Raw genomic sequence first — 25875 nt, forward strand, 5'->3', positions numbered from 1 at the left:
TCTCAAACTTGGACATTGCGATCGCGTGTATCGTGAGTTAATATCAAAGATGTTGAGAGTTCACCAAGTGAGGTGCATGGAGACACATGTATTTATAATGCCGCACCCGGCACTATTCAAGACTTGTTACACTTGTAAGAGAAGTTAGTAAAAGCTTCGGAACAACACATTCGTCTACCGCTCTACCGAGGAAACTACTCGATTTCGAATCTTCGAACTTGAAAAAAATTTTGCCAGTCTTTAATTTTTCTAAAAGGAAGAGGAACGAGAAAAAGATCGTTCTTTTCTGTGTCAAATTTAATTTTCTTTGCTTTAATATGATTCCAATTTTAATTCAATTAAGTTGCGAATGAACATTCGTTAAGAATCCGATGACTCGAAAACCAAGAATTTCCTCGTGAGACGTATAGTCATCGACTACGCTCATCAACGTGTACTCGTGGTACGTTCGAAGATGTGTGTATCGCATTCGTGGCAAACGTTTTCGAGGAGCACTGCTTAAATTCTAAGTAGACATGAAAGCACGATGTGTCAGAGTGTGGCGTCTATATCCATAGATTAGCGTAATTTTATCTCTATTCCGCATGCTACGAGATATGAAATGCGAATACCCCAAGCTCGTCCTAGCTTCGTATCAACGTGAGTCTTGATCGGTTACAAGTGGAAAATTTCTTTACATTGTCTCGACGCGCCGCTTGCTTGCCGACCACGCACATTTATTCGTGTTTCGAAGAAGTTTGTAATATATATTTTTCTCCGTTTGTCGAAATATTAGATTAGTAGAATTGTTGCAACGATGATATCAATTTCATTTTGATTCAAAAATTCGCACATAGTCTTTTGTTTTTTTGCCTCGATAAATTGTATTTATACTTTTCAATAATCACTATACATTGCAGATGTGTATTAGAGCATTATAATGCAGAAATATCTTTAAAACATTTCAAACGCATATATTGCATTTTCAAAGATTCGAAAAAAAGAAAAGTATCATATCGTCTAATATATCGTAATCTCATATTGGAATTATAACAAAATTTCAAATAAATTGTTATTATCGTTGCAAAATTTTTACACTAGTTTTAAATAAAGATTCTTAAAAACAAAGAGTTACAAATGCTTAATTATTATTTGTGTACTCGATCTGTTTTTAAGAATTTTTGTTTTTTGTTTCCGCTTTTAAATTTATTCGTAGTCAAAATAGCTGCCTACTAAAAAAATATGAACAAGGATTTATAAATACCTTAAAATAGAATAAAATTACTCTATACCGAGAATAACAGCGTGACGCGGTGAAAAAAATGTACAATAGCGCATACGTCTTTTCACACGGAAATCGGATAATTAGTATCGGTATACGAATCTGATCTACTTGATCGAATAAAAAAAAATGACTAGCAAATAGGAAATAGGAATGTAATCCTTATAAAAAATCGTCTCTACCTTTTTAAACAATCATCACGTTACTAAGATGCTTAGATAGAGTGCTGTTTTAAACAGATCTTAACGATTTGCCTGAATTCTCTTATAAAATGTTAACGCTCCTCTTTTTTATCATAATAATCTTTCGCGTATTAAGCGAGCGTTAAAATGTTGCATATGAAATTATTAATATCTTCTTGTCTCATTTATTTTTCTCTCTCTTTCATGTTTTTCTATTTTCTTTCGTTCTCTCTCTCTCTCTCTCTCTCTCTCTCTCTCTTTCTCACTTTTTCTTGCATACGTTCTCTTCTACAGATATATCTATAACGTGTATTTCTTATCTCGATTTTCAGTGATCGTCTTAGGAATATGTTTATTAGGCATAATGTATTTTTTTTTCTTCCTCACTTATCGCATATGTGAAGGATACATAGTCATGTGATGTCGATATACATATTACAGAAATAAGAATTCCATAAAAATATCCGCGTGCACGCGGGCATAACTTTGTCTCATCGACGTGGATAGCATTTCGAATGCGAGTTCGAAATGTACGGAGAGACTCGAAAACGAAATTTTTTTCCCAGTATAATCGAATACATTTGTACGCGCATTTAACTTCTTCGAAAGACGAACACTATCATTTTTCCTTCTTTTTTCCCCGCTCTAATTGTCTTGTAACGTGCTAAGGGGACGCTGTGTAAAGTAAAACGTCGATTACATGCCGCCGATTATAGATAGTCTCAAGGGACAGTTTTGTTACCGCCCGGTCAATCAAAAACCAGCGGAAACCGAAAGTTACAGAACTCTTGGGACTCTAAGGCCGAGTGCGACCAACACAGCATTTTTTCCGACGCCTTCGCTATTGCACTCGTTATCCCGGCCATAGTATCGACCACTCACTTGGTCTGATTGCTCTGTTGCTCCAGTTGCGGTGTCAAACCGATCGGCGCACCATTGCTCAAATTCGGTGCAGCCGGACTTTTGCGGGCGAGCTTTGACCTATAACATAGCATATAAGCAATCTATCTATCGTCTTCATAATTTTGAGTGTGTCAGATAATCAATATACATATAATAATATATTTGTGTTAATCTTAATGAAGTAAACGAAGCGATCTAAATTCATGTTATTATACATGCCTAATTTGACCAGCTAAGAGGGGATTGATCGCATACAGCCAGTCGTAAACCTCCTTATCGCCTAAGGTTTGCAGTAAGTATCCTCTGTGTTTAGTGACGACGCTACATAGACAAACATTTCAGTATTTGTGGTACAATCATATGTCTAAATATTTTCTTACTCACGAATAATTTACCTGAAAGTATTTGGAACTTTCACCATAGCCAACTGATCCTCGGAGTATTCAACTTGAGCCGTAGCTAAATTAATTAATGCCCTTTCAACAGGATCCTTTTCCTCTCGGAAAATGAGAACATATGGTCGGCGAACAGCCTGAAATGATAAAGAGGGAGCGTGAATTTAATTATATGTCATATGATTCTCGTTAGGCAACATAAATTTAACGGTGATGAACGTACCACCCAGCGTTTCTTCCAGCCGTTGGTCTTGTGTTCGAGAACATTCAGATAGCCCTTCCGTGCAATGACAGGACTGATGCGTATCTCCTCCACCTCCGGTACGTACAGCACCAGATTTTCTTTCGACGGTGATGACGATCCGAGTGGCGGCGGCGCAACAGTGCAGGTTTGATTAGCCGATTCACTTGCTAATATACTTTCCTGGAGTTCTTGCAGTCTAGCCCTTTCCGGCGAGCTCAACCTAAGGAGGCACGACTTAGACCTGCTCCATACTACTATACCAGCAGCCTGCAAGTAACACTCCAGCATGACCCCGACCACGAGTCAATCGTGCTGGCGGTTGTCTTGGCAAGTCGAGACGTTCGAGTCTCGAGTGCCACACGTTGAAGACGAGCGTATGCGAAAGCAAATGTCTCGGAAGCTGAATCGATTTGAGAAAGCGCGATAATCTGTGTGTCAAGCTAGAAGAATGCGTGAATCGACTACAATTTTACATAGCAAAAGTATGAAGAAAGTAAAATCGAGTGCCGTTTTATTCTTTAAATCGCTTCCACTTAGAGCCTTCATCCATATATTATTTATTTAGCACATCAAATTAAAGTAAAATTATACACGCATATTAAGAATATTTAGCGAACGAATCGAGTATTATCATTTAAAATTTTTAAATATTGCACCATTCTCTTTTAGAGAAGACGCAATGACACGAAGCGAAGCGTGACAACCGCTACTAGCAAGAGCACTCAGAGGGAGCATGCAGGGAAGGTTACCTGCTCTAAAAAATTGTTAGCTCTCGCATATACTGACTCTTGAGATGAAGACGATATGACCGAAGACATCATAGACGCTGAAAGATCGCCTATGGTGTCTTCCCCAGGTGAAACGTCAGAAAGCAATATCGGTTCCTTGCTTGGGATTCTTCCTTGAATAAGCTTAATATACTTGGTCGCTAATTCACGTTCCCTTTCGGTCATCTCCCAGGGTTCATAAACGTCTTTACTAGTCGAACGTTTCAATTTCACCGGGCTGGCATGTGGCTCGTTCGTAGCCTTTGCCACCATATTACATACATCCTGTACCAGATTCAAAATATTATATATATAATTGAGCATTTAATAAAATCGCACAGACTTACCTTTTCGCTCTTTGTGAAATCGTGCAGTGGTTTATTGCAGAATGGTACTTTGTCAATGCCGAGCTTCTCTCGCAACAGCAATGTGTGCCGCATTCTCTCCACTTCCTCAAGCCTCGTCAATTTCTCGAGCTCCCACTGATGGTCGAATATAAGACTATCTCCACGTGGTCTCCATCCATGCAGGTTTTCTTCACCTCTCACGTATGTAGAGCTTGTATCCAAGACGCGACGTTGACGTCTTTGAACTCCTATAAATAAATCGGGAAGGAAAGAGGATAGGTATCAAGAAAAAGGAAAAGTGTAAATGTATATATAAAACTATTACTTATAAAGTAATAATTCTATATATGAAGAAATCTATATATTATACCTTAATATTAAAAAATTGTAGAACAATATGTGTCTTTTTATATCAAAATTTTAGAATCAAAACAACCAACCAATTATTATAATATTGCGTATAAGTAATCTGAATCTATATTTAAACATTGACTTTTCTTTGTTTTAAACGACATTGATTGTCTTGTTTTCGAAGAATCTTTAAAAAGATCTATATTTAAAGTATATATATTAGATATATCTAGGTAAACAATATAAGTGTGTTGAGAGGAAAGTGAGATTTTATTTCATTTTAATGTGATGTTAAGCAGAACACGGGACTACACTATGGTTAGACATAACAAACCTGGGCTACCTGCTTCCGAAGAACGACGTAGCACCAGTTCGTAGACGCCGCTGAGTCGATTCGCTTCCTGGTTGCGATAGCTGCCGCTAAATAGATGCTTGAGCGAGCGTGGTCCAACTCTCGCGTCCCTTCCGTAGATGATCATGCTCAGATCTTTCGTAATAATCGCAGGTCTTCCACAATTCTCCAGCTAAAACGGACACGGAGTGAAAGTAAGAGACTCTGAAACATGTCCGTTAACAATTAAATGTCTAATACATACCTCGAGATATGCGGAGATAGTCATAAAGATTTGCTCTCCGTAAGACGTGACTCGATTGAGCAAAGCTGAGTTGTGCAGGGAGCTGTCCCAGGCTGCTTCGAATCTGAACATAGTACGGTCGTCACCGGGAACTTCGAGATACTCGCCGGGAAATAGACCCAGTGAAAGCACGGACGAGTCGTTATCCTCCTCCTCGGGTTCCGGAGTGTTTCGAATGCGGCCGACTACAAGCTCGCGCACGTCTTTCCACCTTAATTCGGACGCCGGTTCGTGCACAATGGTGATTCGTATACGTCGCTGTATGCCTTGATGAAGCAGGAACAATCCACGACAGGGTAAATCGTCGCTATGGTCCACTACCGACGGCACATATTCGCCGTTTGGTGCCAATTCGCAGATCTCGAACCATACTAATACATCGTACTTGGCGTGCACATGCGATGTGCTAGGAGATGGCAAGACACTCCCAAATTTCGGCGAACGAACTGGTTGACTGATCGGTATGGATGGCGGAAGCATTCTCTTCGGTGGCTGTCGTACGCTGCTATGTGAATGCGAAAGTGTTTATGAAATATTCTTAAATAGAACCTAATGGAAATAATGGTTACAATTAATACTCACTATTCTAGTTTCGCATCCTTGTGTAATGGATGCTGCTGATAATGACCGAATACTTCGAAAACGATAGGTTGAGTTTTCAGATATTCCAGGAAGGATTTGGTAACCGTGACTGTAATCTGTATCAATAAAAATATATCATTAATTTATATATATAAAATTTTTATACGAAACAGAATAGAATCGTTTTCAACTTACGTTCTGTACGTGATAAAATCCGGGTGGATTACCTTTGCCCGTATTCTTTACTGGTTCTGTTGAGAAAGCTTCGTCGTGTCGATGTAGGAAGCTGCAAAAATAATTACGTTGCGGATCACTCAATGGAGTTAGGATAATCCGCAACAAATGGACACGCTTACTTACTTGAACTGACAGAAAATGTCAGCGTACTCCGTGGAAATACCCATAGCTTGTAGGACCGTTACCCTGAAAGTGAATTCTGCACCGGGTTGCAAGTGATCCGGCAATTCCTCTTCCTTCATGTCACTCGAAACCGAACTATCACCTCTGCCGCTATCAGCATCTCCTATATCGTCTTCGTCTTTCATGTCCTTCTGGTTGATTTCATTGTGCCCTTCGACTATACGCTCTTCATGCAACATGATCTGTCGGTTCTTCTCTAAAGTCTGAGCCAGGAGCGAGCTGCGCTTGTTATGTTTATGTCCACCAAACAAGTCGTCCTCGAAGGAGATTCGTGCTGATTGTCTGACGCCGCTTGAGTATTCGCTGTTTTCCTCTTCTAGAACAAGGGTTCATTAAATACATCTGTATAAACAGGTGGGGAAGCATAAAAGCATGGCTACGGATTACACACCAACTACGGCCTGTACTGCGACTCGCAGGTAACCCTTAACATCGCCCTTTTCGTTGACGATAGCTACTTTGTGAATCAGCGGCACCGGATACATGAGATTGCTCAGATATACGAAAGCTCTGAAAATCATTTAAAATCAGATCAGCACAGATTATAATGATTGAAAGGGAAAAGAAGGGAAGATATCACAAAAGTCATATCATTTTAATTATGTTCATTTACCTGCCGACCATACGGAACCACGGAAAACGGTCATAAAACGGATCACCTCCTGTGATGGATTCGATATTGAAATCTGGAGACGTGGGTGAGAGCTCAGCTTCATTATGATACATCTCGCGCATCAACTCCAGCCTTTGCCTGGAAAACGAATGAAACTATTATTCATTACGATTTCTATACAGCAAAAAGTTGTGTGAATGCGATCATAACTCGTGTGTTAAATTGTGTCGAAAGATGTGTTTAATTTGTCAAAAATTTCTTCAATCATGTTTCTTCGGATCTTTGATATTCAATCTCTATGATCTTTTCGTATGCATACTTTATCATTATTATACCAACTTATTTATAATACTTGCACAATGGCGAGTTTTTTTTCTATCAAAAGTTTATTTTTTTTTTCAATAAAAGCCAATATTGCTTAATAATTAGATGCAGTGTGGTATAATTAATAAAAATATATTAATAAAAATTAATAATTAATAAAAATTATTGAAATATTGAAATACATATGTCTTTGTTGTAAAATAGAATTTTGAGTATTCCCTTTATGGGATTAATGATTTCTTTTTTTCTTCGCGACTTTCTTGACCGAGTTGTACGAATCGGATACATGTGCATGACAAAGTTGGAAAGCGAGATAGTGAGGACACGAGCTCGGCGGAGGAGATAATTAGAAGATGTGTCAGTGTTGAGACAGACGTGCACAGAATGCGACGAGACGCTTTTTCTCACATTCAGACAGCATAGAGATGTTCACAGCAGCAGAAGCGGTGCTGCGTAAACGTTGGCATAAATTCTGGCGAGGGGAGCTCGGTAATCAACATTTTCAATTCGCATCGCGTTTTGTTTGCGCTACCAGTTAGAAAAAGAAACCATGCAGATTTGCCGATAAATTTCGTGAAAATCAAAGTGCAAAGCTCGTTCCGCTTGTATCCGCGCCGACGGACGGGCACGGCATTGCCATGCCGAGGAAGCCTCTCAAGACAGATAAGAGTAAAACAACGACAAAACGCACGGCAGTAAAATGATTTTTGCGCCAGTGACATGGGATTCCTCGAGGCCGAGGGTGTAAAAGCGTATTACATGGCGATAAGAGAAGAGAGAGAGAGAGAGAGAGAGAGAGAGCCTCGCGCGTTCGAGCACCAACCTCGAAGGCAAAAGATTTGCGAGCGAGAACTTCGGATTAGAGTAGACTGTGAGGCATTGGAAAATATCCTCTTTGGCCTCCGGAGTGCTGGGGCTCGAGTCCTCGTTGTACACGTGTCGCATCAGCTCCAAGCGCTGTCTACAAGTCAACATGTATTACTTCGCGTATCTTTATATCCGAATGTGAACCGAATTTTACTAGTAAGCCACGACACTTTCATACTCGTCCGAAAAGCGAAAGGATCAAAACTCAATTATTCAATTTGCGATGCACAGCGCGCGCAAAGGAATTTTTGCTCGTTCAGCGATATGAATATTTTCGTAAAAATAAGACGGATCAATAATCTTCGTAGTTTTCATCGAGCACGCAAAAGATGCATTCGTGCGTCAGTAACGAAACGGAAAAGAAATTGTCGAACGTTGCATAAAGAGATCTCGTTTTTAGTTAGAGTGATGAGGAATTGAAGTATAATCGTAGGACATGCTGGATGCACAAATTTGACGATGATTCGTAATGCAAATATAATTTAGGAAATTATTTAACAGAATATTGTCAATTTTTTAAATAAATGATCAATTAGGAAGGAATTTTTTTTTAGAAGTAGAATATGTTTTATGTATATCAGCACGAATGCTCTGTTAATTAAATACAGCAAATAAGCACAATATAGCAAAATATGAAATGGATGCGAAACAAACCTTAGCTTGTCCAATGTCCAGTAATGCGTAGCACCATTTTTCGTATCTTGCACTTCGACGGCAACGATCGTACGTGGAAACGGTCTTTCGTCTTCCTCTTCTTCATCCGTAACGGGTAAAAGATCGGGAGGTAAGGGCGAGTAAAGGGTGTCCGTGAGTAAGGTAAATTGGAATTGAACCTAGGAGAGAGAAGTTTAAAGTAATAAAATCCGTTATACGATAGAAAAGCGAATACTTTTATCCTTGGTATGTTTTTAAATATGTTTAATAGATATCGTAAGCTGTGCGATATTAATTTTGCAAAGATTAATTTTGCATATGCTCATTGAAATTATCATAAAAGCTATTATTGCACAAAATATATATCGCGCATCATACGCAAATCATACGAATTCATAATTATTATTCATATGAAAAAAGTTTAGAATTCGTATCTGAAATTCGAAAGTACACGGAAATATAGTGCAGAAGTAAACGCAAGTGAAAGAAAGCCGTGCCGAAACTTTCCGTTGTACATTCCGCGACTGTACCTTCTTTTTTAGTTCAACGGATATAGCATTAGCCTCTTTAAGGAATATCGCGTTGCCCCAAAGATCGTCCCGTAAACTCGTGAATTGATGATACTTCCACTTGCGGAAGGCCCAAGCGGCCAGTTGAAACTCTCTCTCGGTCCAGTTGCTCTCTGCGTCAAACAATGGGTTGACTGAAATGCAAGCCATTACCAGGCAAAACAGTCAGAGAAGCCAAGCGTTTGATGACGTAATACCGATTAAGTGTATTTTAAATGTGCTATGTCCTATCGACGAGATAATTAGGCTTCGTAGCATGCAGTAAATCTTCGATAGTGTAAAAAAATATTCGTAAGAATGATAAAGTGAAAAATGAGATAGGAGCCCAGTCGATCGGGCATAGCCACACCAAAAAAATATTTGGACTTGAAAGCAACTTGTTTTCCACACTCACCGAAAATATCTTCCTCAATGTTATTGAAGTCTTCCGGTGTGTAGCTACTGTACATAGACATTGTCATACTTTGTTCCTCCACCTGCCTCTGCAGTGCGTCTATCCGCGCTTCGTAGCTCTATTCATAGAAGCGATCGATCATCACAATGCATTAAATGACGAATTGAAGAGAAATGATGTGTGCACTCGTATTATACGCACCTTTCGCTGTTCTTCAAATAGCTGATCAGCTTCCTCCTTTTCTTTGCGGAATTGTTCCTCCAGTACGAGTAATCTCTTTTCCATTTCAGCCTTGAGATCGATACCTTGTTTCTCTAATAACTCTACCTGTGCGAAGTCCCAATCCGCTAACGGTTCATTATTGCCAGGGGTTTCTGTCGGAGATCCGTTTGCTATTCGTTCGCGTACTATATTAAACATACGAATATTCATAAATATTTGTAATTCGTTAACAAGTAAATCGTTCGAATATTGCGTACCTTGATCTGGATGATTAAATCGGAAAACGTGACTCTTTCCCAGAATGACACGCGAACCGGTTGTCAGGATAAGTGGTTCGGTTACTTCGCGACCATTGACATAAATCAAGGCTCCTTTCTTCGGTATGAGAGTTATAATTCCTTCGTGGTTCTCGAAAACGCAGTGTTCTTTCAATATGTGCGGACCACACAACTGGATGTCCTGGGGCACATGTGCTTCGGCGCTACCGATGCGTGTGAATCCATCCTTGATATAATAAATCAGACACTCCGACATGAGAGGATCCTCGTTCAGATTCACCAAGTGCGGTGTCTTCTTGGGAGAGAAGACACCCACTGTAACACCATCCTCTTTCACAGCAACACCCATTTCTGCAAATACTGCCTCGCGTTGCAGTCGAATCGACTCGGTTCGCTTCAACTTCTCTTCCCATGTTTCGTTTAATTCTAAAATCGAAATAGAACAACGATGTTATGAGGATACTTGTACAATGTCTGTGCCGTGTATCTTAACGATAGAAGAAAAAAATAACAAAAGATTCGAATAATTCTATTTGCAGCTACGTACCTGCGATTAATTTCTCAGATGCCTGTAATTGTTCAACCGCCTCCTCGGCAATAGTAGATGTGGTATGAGAAGAAATCCTCGGTCGAGTCTCCTTCGTGTCCTCTTCGTTTCGCTTGTTCGTTCTGATAATTTCGTCCCCTGCAAAAGAGAATCGTTAAGTGTCAAGAAAATGCGATCGCGATGTTTAAAAGCCGGCGTCAAAGTCGGTATCGTGAGTCGTATAAACATCAAAAGCCATAATTAAAGCGGTGGCATAGATGAAGAGAAATATTCCAGAAGCTGTAGAATTTGTATCGTTTCTTGCTACATATTCATTCTAAAAATGTAGAAGTATAAATAATAGACTGATACTTTTTACAGAGCATCGGCATGATCTGATGCGTACAAGCGTAGTCTATAAAATCGCTGTTTGATATTTATATGCACTTTTAATTATAAATTTAACTAACTTGGCATCCTCATTATGTAGTTTCTCTCTTTCACAAACGCATTTACTCTTTAAATATATATTTGTTTTTGCAAAGGGAAGCATTAATTAATCTTCGATTTACTTGAATTTACTTGAATTTTGGGAATTGTCAAGAAAGTTGCTAATTGTACCAAACATGAGAAAAGAAGGGAGCGCACAATCGATAGGCATTAACAGGACAAATACATACAGTAAATGATGAAAAGGCAACTCGCGAAGCAAACGTACAAAAATTAAAGAGATTGACATATATACCATTGACAAAGTATTATGCGCTTAGCGGTGAAATAAGCGCATAAACAAAATAAAAAAAAAAAAAAAAACAATAAAATTCTACGAAAAAGGCGTAAGAGATGTATGATGCCTGTCTTGGCTGTATTCTTTGCTTGCAATGGATTGTTAGCGTTTTTTACTTACTAGGTTCTTTCTTTTCGTATGTAACTTTGCCATCTGGCCCTACGTCGAGCGTAAGGGAAACAAAGAGAAGAATACTATGTGAATGGATTGCCTGTCGCGCGCTGTGCAATTACAATTAATTTATAGCAGCCAAGAATTCACGTTTATGACACGTTTATGACGTGCGCTGTGATTCCTGAATAATTTCTATTATAATCTACATGATTATTACTATTATATTAATTAACGAGTAATAGATAAATTGAAATTAGGATAATTCTGATGACAATATTTAAATATTCTATAATCTTCCGTCGACTTATTGGGCATTTTTTAAATTTAAGAATTAATTATATTTATTATCTAGCATTATATTCTGTCTGTCCTCGTCCGTGTATATGTTTTCCATAATACAAACTTCTTCAATATAATTTATATAACAATTTTTAATAATTCTTTTAGAATTGAAGCTGTTTAATTTACCTTCTTGTACATCGATGCCCTCTTGCTTGAGAAGCTCCCGTAGCTTCTGTATCTCTTCTTTGAGTTCTCTGATGAGTCTGGCATTCGCGTCCTCGTTGACCACAGCTTTGCAAACAATTTGTTTCGCTCTATCCGCGTATCTATAAATAAAAATAAAAATTATTTAGATTTAACTAATTAAATGTTTATTACATAATTAACTTATAATTAAAAAAAAATATAACAGATAATAAATCTTACCGTAAAGTTGAAAGCGTCTCGTCATAATTGATATCAGCAGGACTAACTGCCGCAATCATAGCGGTTTTCGAATTTCCGCCCAAATTTTCTCGCAACAGCCATGTTAACACGGAGTCTCTATATGGTATAAAATCGGCTTTCTTCTTCTTCTTCGTCGCCTATGGAAAAGATTTTGCAAAATTATTATATTATTTATTTAAACATTATAATCAATTATAATCAAATTAATTATACTAATTAAATATACAATATGCTGTAATTAATTTCTAAGTTTTAGCATTAATTCCAACTTACCGCCTGACAATCCATAATAAAATAGCAAACAAATAGAATAGCGATAATGAGTACCAAATAAATTTAACACTTCAACAAACAGATATAAACAAACAGATATACTTACAATTTCGGCTAGGGCACTAATAACTTTTCCAAGAGTTGTCAAACTCTTGTTAATGTTGGCTCCTTCCTTTAACCGTGTCCCTTTCGCACCTGTCGAATCGGCTCTCTCAGATCCAGCCAAATCGACCAGCGAGATTTTGCTAACTTTTTCCGTCATCAAACCAGTGGCATTGTCCTGTTGCTGTTGTGTAAAGAATATTGTGAAAACCGCATGTGATCTGCTAGAGGTTTCGTTCATATTGGTTGCCGCGACAGTCCTAGAATTTCCAATAATACATATTACGTGGCACAGTACTTTTTGTTTTTTGCAGACGATTACCGAACGTAAACTTACCTGGCCTTGTTACCTTCATCTATGAGGTCATGAATATCTTCGTACGACAATACGGCCAATTTGGAAAGATCTTCCACGTAAGGTCCGTAGAGAGGATGCTCCCTTACTCGAAGATTTCCCCTATTTTTCGGATTCAACAAATCGCGCACTCTCTCGCAATAGATTTCCATATAACTCACTTCTACCGAATACTTCAATCGTTCATTAGACGTATAGCTGATTTTCCTAAACAGATCCTTACAAATCTGTGGTATTATCCCCTCCTGCCCTTCTTCCTGCTTACCCATCATGGTGTAAGATTTACCGGCACCGGTTTGACCGTATGCGAAAATGCAAACATTATAGCCTACATCACGAAAAAGAATAAAAAGTTATATGGCAGTCTGTAATGAGACTAATTCAGATCAATTAAATTTTATTTTGAGAAGTAATATGATTTGTTTAAGAACTAAAGTTATCAATTATCAATCATTATTTATGATCTTTCTTAAAATTGTGTTATTTATATCTTTCTTCCCAGTTACTTTCTTACACCTACCTTCAAAAGCATGTTCCAACATTTCTTCACCAATATCTTTGTAAACCATGAGCTGAGACGAGTAGTTCTCATCGTTTGGCTGTAATACGGAGAAGAAACGAAGCTGAATATAACGGTATCGTGTTAATAACTTTTGCATTGAAAGGATACACTTACGTCCATAGAAAAGTAGGAATAGTCATAATTGAAGCTTTTAACAGCATCTTTGCTTCCTGGTGTAGCTTTCGGATTCACTATGGCTATAATGGATATAAAGGTAGGAGGTAGTAAAACGAATCAATAAATTATTACAAGCTCTACTCGTATCTGCGTGCATCGCGCACTAAATTGAAGTTTCGAATTTAAGTGGAGAATAAGAAGTGGTACTCACAAGTGGTACTCCCCGACATTTCTATGATACATTGTGCCTGACGACTGACCTCGCGATAGTTAAAGGGCCGTACCCTCACTGCCACTTTAACCGACGACATTTTCCCTGTGTTTTTAGTCTCCTTTTTTCAACTCAACGTTGGATCAAGTCGACGACGGTGCTGGCAACAATTTCCTCTCTCGTTCGTCTCTCTCTGCAACGAAATAGCATTCCGGTTATTGTGCCGCTATCGAATTAATTAGCTTTACGTTTAGCGTCGCTTTTATTGCGACGGTAAAGAAACCGCCACGGAAACGCTCTGTAATCTTCATATTTGTCCAGGAATATATCTCAGTTATTAATATACCGTTCCGATAACACTTTTCCACGATGGTGAATAAGAAAAGAGCAAAAACGTAGCGCGCAATTTACACGATGTAGAATAACTTTGAGCAAACTCTGATTAACTTAATTGGCAATTAATTCAATCAACAAAGTCGCTTACCGCAGAACTTCTAATTAAATAATTTTTCATTCAACCAATTTAATTCTTCTTTTCATGCGTGCAACGATAAAAAGTTAATTAATTATCTTTATTAATTGTCAATTATTTTATTCGTATTAATTAATTGTACAGATATTGCTTGATAAATTAATCGGTAATTAAGTTAAATTGGTGTTTGGTTAATCGCTCATATTCGTCTGTAGAATATTTTTCACGAAGGGATCGTCAATCGTTGACATGAACTACTGAAACCAGATGGATCATTTTACGTCAACTTCATTCTCAGAGAACGATCATATAAAATTCATATATTCCACGTCTTTATTGAATTTAAATTGTGATTAATTTAGATTATGCTTTGTAAAAATTCAAATTTATATAAAATGTGCATATCATGACACAACAAATTTTTTCTGTCCACGATTGAATGGAATTGTTTGATCGATTCTGTCATCAAGAATCGGCCGGTTAAACGTGATAATAATTATACGTTTACAAGCGTCGTCGAAAAATAGTGCGGGCCATTGATCCGTCTAGAAATACGCGGGTTATTGGAGAATGATTAATTAGTACCGCGACCGATCTATATTTGTGGAAAAACCGAGAGTCATAGCTTTTTGTGAGAAATGAAATCATCTTACTTCAACTGATCGGCGAATGGATAAATTTATCGATAAAAAATAAAGGAAATGATCTAAATAACTTACTAAGGTGTTCGATTATCTTTTCCTATCAAACCTCGCGATGTTGATTTTTATCGAAAGCAGGAAAAATATTATTTTACGTACGAAGAATCAATCCTTCGTGCGTCAGAAAATCATTTTTCATGCGAGAAAAATGTAATTGTCTATAAATATTCATGAATCAATATTGTTAATATAAATGACGGATGTCATATATTACGAACGTATATTGACGTCATTATACGCTGATGCGAGAAATGCGTGTGAGATAAATTTATGTATTACTATCAGAAAATTATGCGCGTAAACAAGTATAATTGGAATAAATATGATGTATTAATATATTATATACACGAGTATATTAGTATTAATGTACGTGATATTTTTATGTGCAAATTAATTATTACATCAAAAGGCAAAAAAGATTATTTCGTTTTTAAAATAATATTGCATCAAATTGCGAAAAAGTATTTTATTCTTTTAAGCGTATTGTTTTAACAAATCGGCGGATAAGAGTTAAATGTAATGTGCCAGAAACACATAAAAATTCCAAACAATTGAATCTGAAAATACAGATATGTGCAATTTGCATGTGTAAACGAGCTTCATCAAGAATTGCGATATCTTACGCGAAAATTCGCATAAACACATAATCGAGCCTGATCAACGCTAATAGGATGGAGAAATCTCTCAATATGCAGTAAGCGATTCAAGGGGAAACTTCTTAATTAAACTTATCCCCTTTGTACACCGTTTCGTTTAACAAAGAAGAGTATTATATTTGCTCTTCAATAAGTATTCATTGCTATTCGGGAGCTTATGCATTTTTAATCTCGACTTAAATGGGAATGTCGAAGAAATTATTTATAAGCAATAAGTAATGAGATAACGGAAAAAGAATCTAGAAAGAATAATGAGACAGGGGAGTCTTTCTTTCCGAAGCGAATTCGATTTAGTCACCGAAGACAGGAAAAAGCGTATACATATATATCACGTAAAATACTAAGCGAATAATCGATTAAATACTGTGATGTACTATCTATTAAATTATTGCGAGATATATTTTTCTCAGTTAATATAATTAAAAATGTCGAAATAGACTGAAAGAACTTCGAGATTCCAGTCTGACAGCGTCTGCCATTTCTCGAGGGTGTTCAGTAAAACATGCCGAAGGTCACCCGAAACCGCGGGTGTGTGAGAGTTCGAGGACACGAAATCAGCCTCAGAGGGGATCGAACGAGGGACGATCAGCATCGCGTCGCGTTTCCGGAAGAAACGTCCCTTTCGCACAACGAGGCCGTATCCTCGTAATTGACGTGCAAAACACCATATCGCGGCAGCGGCGTGATCGATACGACGGCGTCCGAGTGAGTTCGCCGGAGGAAGGTCCGGAAGGGGCGTGAGGCGGGGAACGGCGGGCACGGTGTGTGTATATGTGGATTTTTACGATCGATCGTCTCCACGCTCGGAGGATACGATGTCGTACGGAAGGGCTTACCTCTTCTCGGCGAATGGAAAGAGAGCACGGAGAGCAGGGGGTGCCAAGGGGAGACCCGGGGACTGTCTCGGTCGCGGCCGAGATCCTTCACTCTTTGAAAAGAAGAGGAAAAGCGACGCGCGAACAGCGGACTCTCGCGAAAGAGGGCGACTCGGCGACGGCACTCCGCGATGATGTTTCGTTCTCGACGTTCTCGACGTTCTCCAGTATCTACGTCACTACGTCAGCCATCCGCTGGACGATCCGCGACCCGCGAGAATCTCGGCAGCCACGTAAACGGACATTATTAGCGCGTGTACATCTGCGCGCACGCATACGAGTTACGAGAGCCACTCTGCACTGCCTGCTGTCTGCCTGCCAAGCGGACGGTTCGGCTTCGCCACCCATTGCAACACCACCCCCGAGTCGTGGCGAGCGCTGACGATGTACACCGCGGGCGCCTGCGTGCTGCTTTCGTCCGCCGCCGTTATTGTCGTCGTCGGGGACACGAAGTCGCGCGGCGAGTAGGGATGCTTAAGTTTAGTAGGGTACTGCTACTTTTCTATCCCCTCGATATCGAACCGACGCGAGTATCGATATATCTTCCAAGGGAAGCGCCTCTTCCTCGCGACAATCGACAGCAGCTTGAAATTTCTAATTAATTAATCGGTAGAAATAATTGATACGCATCTGCGTCGTTCCAAGCGCGGCGACATTTTTTTTTTTCCGATATTGACGTCTTGATTATGAAATAAATTACTAGGAATTGCAACGTTTTATATTATTCTTCGTATTTTGAGTTAATATGAATAAATATTCTGCACCTCTCTTATTTCTTTGTACCGTACGTGATTATGTAATTTCGAAATTGTAAAGTATTTAGCAAATAGCATAATTTAATTTTTTAACCCCTTAAAAACGCTGTCAATTCGCATTTCCCCCAATTAATCATTGGAGACCTTCAAGATCTTCTGAAAATAATGCGGCGAACAAAGGGTAAGTAGTGCGCGGATTACGTCGTCATCTCTTTATACATTTTCGTCGGATTTGCGTAATCCAACGGAACATTTTCATTCTCTGTAATATCCTTTTTTCCACCTGTGTTTAATATTCGCGAACAAAAATATCTTATATATTCCATTACATTAAAACGTCTCTACAGTCGCACCCCATGCCTCAGGTTACCGTGCTACATTTTAACCACGGAGAGAGGTAGAGGGGTAAGTGCTACGGTACGCGCGCGAGCGCCTCGTAGGCGGCTTCTGTAAGGGTTGTAATATTTGTTCTGCCACGCGCGAACTCACGATTTCCTCGCTGAATAGCTCGAGGCACGAAACAAGAACTGCGTAGGCGGGCAAATACCTTCCACAAAGTAAGCCGATTCCGGCGAAAAACCGGTAAAAGCTAATTACAGCGTGGGTCTAAAAGAAATTTAAAGTTTGTCAATCTTGACGTATGATTGGTATTCATTGCTTCACCGGGAACGTTTCCCATTTTCAGCCTTTATTTATTTACGGCGAAATGGCCTATTCTTTCGTAGAAGCGGGTGTGCTTATGTACACGGGGCGTGAGGGGTGGGCTTAATACCCCACAGGTGCACGTTTATCTAGTTTACGCCAATGAATAGGAGATATCTCAGAGAGATTATCGCGCTCGTCGTGTAAGCTACCTGTACATAATAATGAAGAGCCATTTAAACTCTCAGCCTATTTTATAGTTAGGACGATACGCTGCGCGAGTAAATTTTGATAACGGCATTACGGAGGACTGACGCAAACAAGTTTAACGAATTTTTAGACACGATAGAAGAAAAGAGCCCCCTATGAATGCATTTACGCCGTTAACTCTTTAATGGCAAAAAGAGGAGCAGACCACGTATTCTGAACTGTACTAAAATAATGATTGCATGAATGACAAATTGCAACACTAATAAATTAACAAAGTACAATTTAATAGATATATGTATCTATTAAAAACTCTATCGGTTAAACAATCGAGCGGACGTCATGCAAAACGGAAAAGAAACGACGAAGATATATTTTTGTTAACAACAATGACACATTTAGCACTCAAAATGCGCGATTTCACACAAATCAATCAAGTAGTGATAATTCAGACTGTCTTTATTAATATCTGAAAACAAAATCACAATATGATATCGTTTATATGAAATAAAATCGATATAAAATATATTTTTATTTGGTATAATTGAGAAATCTTTAACGCATGAACATTCGTTTAAATTTTCCTGTGACCCGACAGACGTCACATATGAGCTAAAAAGAGCAACAAAAGACGAAATAGTCTAATTTTTAAATAATTTCTGAAGTAATTAAATAAATCTATTTAGAATAAAAAAAGAAGATTATGAAGATTGATTTTACTATTTTTAAAAGCACTGTCAATAAGAAATTTTCATTATAATTCCAGCTGTGTGCTTAAGGTTCCTTAATTAATATTGATGAACCAATTTCGACAGAGAGCGGAATTGACAAGTTACGTCAGTATGTGCTTCGAAGCATTCCGCAAATATCTCCGCCCGTGCATGTAATTCGTGTAAATTGTTTCCAACGGTCCGAAAGCTCGAAGAAAGATGACAATAATATTTCAGACACCTTCGATTCACGCTCTTTAAACATATATCTGCATCGCGCCTGTCGTCTGGCTTCATATTGCACAATGCAAAACAAATTTTCCGCATTGTTATACGAATACGTTTGAATACACGTCCGCGCTACCGAGAGATATCGGTTTTATTTTATTTATCTTCCAACTTTTAACAAATAGCGCGTGTACATTGTATACACCTTTAGAAACGGAGAGACTAAGCGTGGATGTATCAAAGCGTTCTAAATACAGGGCTTTATGAAAAAGTTGGACAGTGATTGATTTGATTATCGCGTATGGAGTCGTGTAATAGTACGACCGTAGGACTTGAAGATTAATTATCGAGACTTATCTCGGTTGATCTCGGCAATTAGAGATTGGATCTCGAAGATTGGACATGGAAATTTCGGTGGAAATCGTTCTAAACGATTATCGTCCAAAATGTTTTGTGTCACAGAGATCTCCGAGGGTAAGTTTGTTTGGACTCTCACGCGTTGTAAGCGTGTTCTATCTTCTTTTGGCATGTAATGAATTGATTTGCTTTTCGTAGCTGAATTGGTATATTCGTTATATAAAAGGGTTATCGATGTCGTTTTCCCACTTGAAATTAATTTTCTCTGATCAAATGCATCACATCTAGATATTCGTTCATCAGATTTGCCAATGTTACTTCGAAGCTACATGTATTTTATATATATATATATATAGTGACAAAAAGTTATTGTTATAATATACATATAATATATATATATATATATATATATATAATATATATAATATATATATATATATAATATATATAATATATATATATATATACACACATATATATATATATATATATATCATATATATATATTTGAAATTGACAAAAGTGAGATAAAAAGTTTTAGTGCAGTTCAGTGCAGGAATAAAAAACAAATCTAATAATAAAGATAGAATAATACGCGCGACCGTCCGAACGAAACGAAGTCTGAAAAATCATAATGCCGTGAATGTTACATCCAGAGGAAAATCTTTAAATGACCTTCGCATTGACGCGTCATTTGTTGAAGATAAAAGGGTGGAGAGACGATCCTTCACCCCTCTGATGAGGGGGAGATGAGGCTGCGTACAAAAGTATATACATCGTGTATATATATCATGTATACATCATATAAACTTCATACGACGAGAAAAATACTCCCGTCGGATATATTTTTTTTATAATTATGACCGTCCTGAGGGGATCAATTACACCAGCAACCCTAATTAAAGCTCAAGCTTCTCTCTTTCGAGATTAAAGTCCCGGTTCATTACTAGATCATAATCCTCATTTGCGACAGTGGTTCTCATAAAATACGACAGAGAACTCTCCGGAACGAATTTCCGAAGATCAATCAGAAAAATTGAGACGAACGCGAGACTGACAATCGACAAGAACTTTCTCGATCAGAAGTTCTTCATCGACAACCTGCGATGAAGCGACGAAATTCGAGAATGATCGATTCATATTGCGCGGAAGGAGAGCGAGAAGTAACGTGAAATTAGAATGCGATCTCGCCGAAGTTACATGAAACTTGGAAGGTATGTAGGGCCTTCGATATCACTTTGTCCATGAATTTCAATCATGTCCTCGCGCAAGTCACCTCGCGGTATTCTCGCGAGAGATCTCATTTCGTGAAATGAAGGAATTCTTTGGAGGTCGTCTGTGTATGTGTATGTGTATGGGTATGCGCGCGCGCGGGGGCATGGAAGTTAGCGACATATGGTATCATCGATGTGCACAATCCGGTCGAGGCTGGCGAAGGAGACGCGGCCGCGAGGGCCACGAGGGTTAATCGGCTGTTGGACAGATGAGCGAGGGTGAATACGAGCAAGAGTGAACGCGCGAGTCGCGCGCCTCCGGAACGCGCCTTCTTCACCTGGTTCTTCCTATCAGGAAGCCACTGGATGGTATTGTGACACCGATGTTGGACACCAGAAGTGACCAAGAGGGTAGTTGAATTGAAATCAACGTGGCACGTACGCGCATTCACATGCGCACGTGTACCCTTCGGGCACACGTACACACTTGTAAATATACGTACGTAAAGTATACGGCGCGTGCGCCTAGGGGTGGCGGGGTGCGCGCGTCGATCGACAACACCACGGTGGTCCAGGGCCGTGTCTGGCCGCTTTCTCGGTTTATGGACCAATCGCGCGTCGCGTGTGGCGGGGGAGAAAATCAATAGCCCGCGGAGGCGAACCGGGTGACGTCAGCCTGCAACCCTCGACGATCGACCGATGCGACGCAGGCGGCGCCGGCCAATTTCCATGGAGCAATCAATAAGTAAAGATATCCACGACGACATCGCCGACGGTACCGCGCGCGCACCATGCCGCATACACATACACACATACACACACGCAATATCCACACACGTACACGTTTATCCGGAGGGCCCCCGATGCGCGTCCCGATGCCCACTTCCTTCGACGTCGACGTCGATTAACCATACAAAAATCATCCCTTTTCGCGCGCGGCGGCACCGACGCCTCCGTCATATCCTCTATATCCCTCTCCTCCTCTTTCCCGCCCTCTCGGGGGGGCGAATTACTTTAACATGTACCGTGTCCTCCGCGCGCGTGACGCTCGGCGTCGCGGCGTCGCCGGCGTATGCCTCAAGATATTTCCGAGAACGAAATTTCGGGTTATACAAGATTTAACGAGGCGAGTCAACGTCTTCTTGTTAGCGCGTCTGCGACATCGTAAACTAGGCTATTGAATGAGAATGGCGATATTATACATATCTACGAATGAGTCAACTGCCGCCCACTTAATTTCTTCGTTCCCGCGAATCCCTTGATCAATTCGGATTTTTCCTTGAAAAGAAATTAATCGGACATCCCCGTATCTACTTCTTCGTTATACAATTCGTTGAAAACACGATAAACGGTTATTTATCTCTATATCCAAAAGTTTTTTTTGCGCAAGATTTAATTTTTTATATTTTTAAAATTTATTTATTAAATAAAATAATAACTTTTTCTTGAAATACGCGCACGATTTTACAAAATGAAATTTTAATTCAATAACCATTCAATGTCCATGTTTTGCGAATGTGTAGAAATTAATTTTAATTTATTCTTTATCTTTTCTTAATTCTTAGAACTGAAGAAAGAAAAAAAGAAATCAAATTAAACCAGAGATTGATGTTAATCCACATTGATCAAAATAAAAATATCATATTTTATATATATATATATATATATATATATATATATATACATATATATATATATATATACATACATACATCAAACATACATACATATATATTCGGATTGTTAATTCTACATGTAACTTTAGGCGTTTGTCGAGCGTATATGTGAAATGCATGCACACTATCTTGATAAAGGTGCATAAATCCTGTTAAAGTATTAATGACCCCGCGTGTACGCATTTCCACATAGAGTGTACATGTACACAATAGTATAATGATTCTCGAAGGGAGCAACTTGTTTAAGCGAGTTAATCGAATAACCAATATTCTCTGACAGAATGTTCGAAAACTGGAACAGTTGGTTTTAGTAACGGTTTTGTACAATTCTCGAAGCGATTTTGTCTTCTAAATATGTAATCGAGCGTCATCTATTTTCGTGACTTTTATATTTCCAACCGCAGAAAAAAAATATTTTTCAACGTCTTGTTAAAAGTCAATTTGAAATATGTCGAGAACGTCTTTATTATTTATTCACATTTAAAGAATCGTACAGTTCAAAGACCGTTTATATTTCTACTCTGTTATCATTATCAAGACAAAATTACCCTCGAATTTAATAAATAATCTGTTGAAGAAACCATGGTGTCATGAGATATCACATAAGATATTTCCATTTCTTTGTTTCTAAACGACAAAATAATACCGCAAGTTCTCATTTCAATGATACATGTACGCTGACGGAGGAGAAGGGAGGGGGAATGTTTATTATTTTAATCATTGATATTCTCGGGATTCGACTTTTCCTCAATGCGTAGACTTAATTGAGGAAATTAATAAACAAATTAGTGTCTCATTTAGGAAAATCGAGCGCGCATTGTTTGGAGGGTGGGTCAACGAGCAATCCCATCGTCAGTAGGTGCAAAGTCAGTAATTACGTCATCCAACGTAACCAATTAGAAGTCACGGTACTCGAAACGTTGATCATTACTGACCTACCCTAGCCCTCGCACTTCATTTATGACGACGCGATCTGTCGTAACCTTCGAACCCTTCAATTCCCTTCATGTACCCACCCCTTGACTCCACGAGTGAACTCGAGTGAATTATACCTATACCATTTCGCTTCAGTCAATCCGGGGTAGTATTCGCTCTCTGTGACGACCTGTGACGGGTGGGTCGAGGCACAATGGGGATGACGGGATAGATTGATCGTGAATTGATGTCATCGAGATTTTCCAACAAATTCCATTCGGAATCGATTCTCTATCTTGATAGAGATGTTAAAGCCTCGTTTGGTTTATGATTCATGGGTCAAGTGGAAGATGAATGTACTTTCCACGTTTAACGAGTAAAAAAAAAAAAAGAGAGAGACATTACAAGATATACTCGCAATTAGAGCGAACGATTATATTTGAAATTGAAATTACAAATTGTAATTCGAGTACGCGTGAAATCTGATATTTTCTAATGTTTGTAAAAACAATTAAAATTTAATTGAATTTAAGATTAGTGGATTTTTTGATTAATTTCGCTTGCACGAAATATTAATATTCATCAAACTGATAATTTAAGTTAGAAGTTATCGAAAATGTAATAAAAAATAAAGGAGAGGATCGAATCGATCCGAATTTTTATTCCAAGACCATCTCTCTCTCTCTCTCTCTCTCTCTCTCTCTCTTTACATATCTAAAAGATGAGAATAAAATTTGATATTAGTTACATGTTTCTTGATATAATCAACATACTAAATATATTTTTTTAATATTACTGTTTTGATATATAGAAAGTTTTATCTATCTATTGAGATTAATGATGAAAACATGTGCAATGTTTTCGAATTACAAAAGGGTAATTAATCGAACAACAGACATGACGAAAGAATAAAACTGATGAGTAATCTTATGTAATAACGAGAGTATCGTTTTTTTTTTTTTTTCATTTTTTCACAAACCATTTCATTTTCCTCCTCGTGCTATCTGATAAAAGTGTATTCTTTCTCGGTTTTAATTCTTCTCTTTCCTATTCATTCCATTTTAATCACGAACTTCATGTCTCTATCGAAGAATACGTTTCAATATCGCGAAAGATTAAAAAAAAGAAAATGAAGCATAAAAAGAGTAAATGAATATGAATGTAGATATATCGCGCGTTAATTTTTCGTCTAGAAATATATTTATATATTTCTTAGTTAACGCATCTGAAACCATTATATTTCTCTGATGCAGCGTGAATATTCGAGAGAGAGAGAGAGAGAGAGAGAGAGAGAGCTATTCGAGAAATTCAGACTGGTCGATCAGCTTCTTGCATTTTTCGCCGCGAAATCATCAAGCGATGGCTACCGACGGACATACATCTTTTAATTATACAATTTTAATTAAATGCGACGCGAGATACTTGCGAATTAATTACGAATCTCGCGATTTCGCCTTGCAACAATTTCGTATCGATTGCGAAGCGCATTTGTTTCGATTTGAAAATTCTCCGATTTCACGTATCGTGTAATGGGAGAATTTTAATCTGCGAGCACAGAAATCCCCTCGAAAATCGGAAATGCGAATTGTGCGCATTGTGTCGTTTCAAAATTAAAAACGAAAAAAACGAAGCGATTCGCTTTCGCTATCTGTCTCAAGGCTCATTCCTGATCGAATGTCGGAATATTCGCTTCCGGAATGTCGAGTAAACGAAGCGACTCGGAAAAGCGCTTCGTTTCTTCGATAAAACGCACTCGCCATGCACTCGCCTCTCTCGCCGTCGATAACGACGACGGTCGGCCGTTTAAATAAATGATCGTCCATCGCGGTACGCGACGTTGCGATATCGCTTTACGGGGCCGCTCGCATGCTCGTGAAGACGCGTGATCGCAATCGTTCGCACGCACGCACGCACGCACATACGCACGTATGTACGCACGCACGCTCGCATGTTTTCGCGCGTGACGAGCAACGACAGGAAGAGAGAAAGAGAAAAATGGAGGATGGAAGGGGGTGGTGAGAACTAGCGCGAGTGGTACGCGCGAGCGAGAAACGAAAACAAAAAGAAACTCCGGTGTCTCGATGTGACTCACCAGATGCGTAGGCAGTGACGTGAAAACAGCTGAGGTCCTACGGCCATACTGGCTTCTGGCTCCGCCGACACGTTCCACGGAAACGACGGGCGCGAGAGCGTGTGCACGCCGTGCGTCGCGACGCCCGACTTCCCCGACGCGGCGGTCCGACGATCGATCGTCGTGATCTTTCTCTCTCGCGCGCGCGGAGTGAGCGAGCGAGCGAGCGAGCGAACGAACGAACAGGCGAACGGCGAACTTCGGGGACCCTGGCCTTCTCTCGCCTCGACACGTCGCGCGGCGAACGTTGCTGCGAAACGGGCCCCCGTCGACGACGTTGTTCGTGCGCCCACCTTCAACTCGAGGCGCAGGGACCTGCGCGCTCCTCGCCGAGTCCGCTCGCTCTTTGTGGCGAGAGAAATAAAGATCACGATCGTGGTCGGACTCCCGCGCACACGCAGACAGACGCTGCTACGCTTTCTGGAAACCCGGATGAATCATACCTGGCGACTCTCGGACATAACCTTGTTTTCCGTCCTCGTGATTGAGGTAATCCGCTGGAAGCGATATCCAGACGATGTGTCTCCGCCTTATCTCTTGCGTATTATCTTT

General features: G+C 39.2%; 1 protein-coding gene across 12 annotated transcripts; it reads right to left on the reverse strand.

Annotated features, from left to right (window-relative positions):
• Window positions 1-1679: 1679 nt before the first annotated feature.
• unc-104 (kinesin family member unc-104) lies at window positions 1680-25770 on the reverse strand. 12 transcript variants are annotated; one of them, XM_089084144.1, is made up of 29 exons: window positions 25285-25768; window positions 13785-13977; window positions 13571-13653; window positions 13415-13493; window positions 12877-13222; window positions 12544-12799; window positions 12144-12301; window positions 11904-12043; window positions 11442-11480; window positions 10556-10693; window positions 9988-10434; window positions 9710-9915; window positions 9509-9626; window positions 9076-9227; window positions 8546-8724; window positions 7848-7985; window positions 6701-6838; window positions 6479-6597; window positions 6028-6403; window positions 5863-5953; window positions 5668-5783; window positions 5047-5590; window positions 4785-4974; window positions 4100-4347; window positions 3735-4037; window positions 2965-3252; window positions 2742-2878; window positions 2566-2667; window positions 1680-2424 (listed from the first exon to the last, which is right to left on the reverse strand). In XM_089084144.1, the coding sequence occupies exons 2-29, from the start codon at window positions 13882-13884 to the stop codon at window positions 2322-2324; spliced, it is 5334 nt and encodes a 1777-aa protein (XP_088940270.1). In that variant the 5' UTR covers window positions 13885-13977; window positions 25285-25768; the 3' UTR covers window positions 1680-2321. The 12 variants fall into 12 exon arrangements, with proteins under 12 accessions (XP_088940270.1, XP_088940267.1, XP_088940265.1 ...); XM_089084141.1 differs by having other exon boundaries at window positions 5047-5587; window positions 9076-9248; window positions 25285-25767; XM_089084139.1 differs by having other exon boundaries at window positions 9076-9248; window positions 25285-25767.
• Between the last annotated feature and the right edge of the window lie 105 nt (window positions 25771-25875).

The sequence above is a fragment of the Pogonomyrmex barbatus genome, unplaced genomic scaffold (assembly GCF_055798465.1).
Source record: "Pogonomyrmex barbatus isolate J1 unplaced genomic scaffold, ASM5579846v1 scaffold8, whole genome shotgun sequence".
Classification (NCBI taxonomy): domain Eukaryota; kingdom Metazoa; phylum Arthropoda; class Insecta; order Hymenoptera; family Formicidae; genus Pogonomyrmex; species Pogonomyrmex barbatus.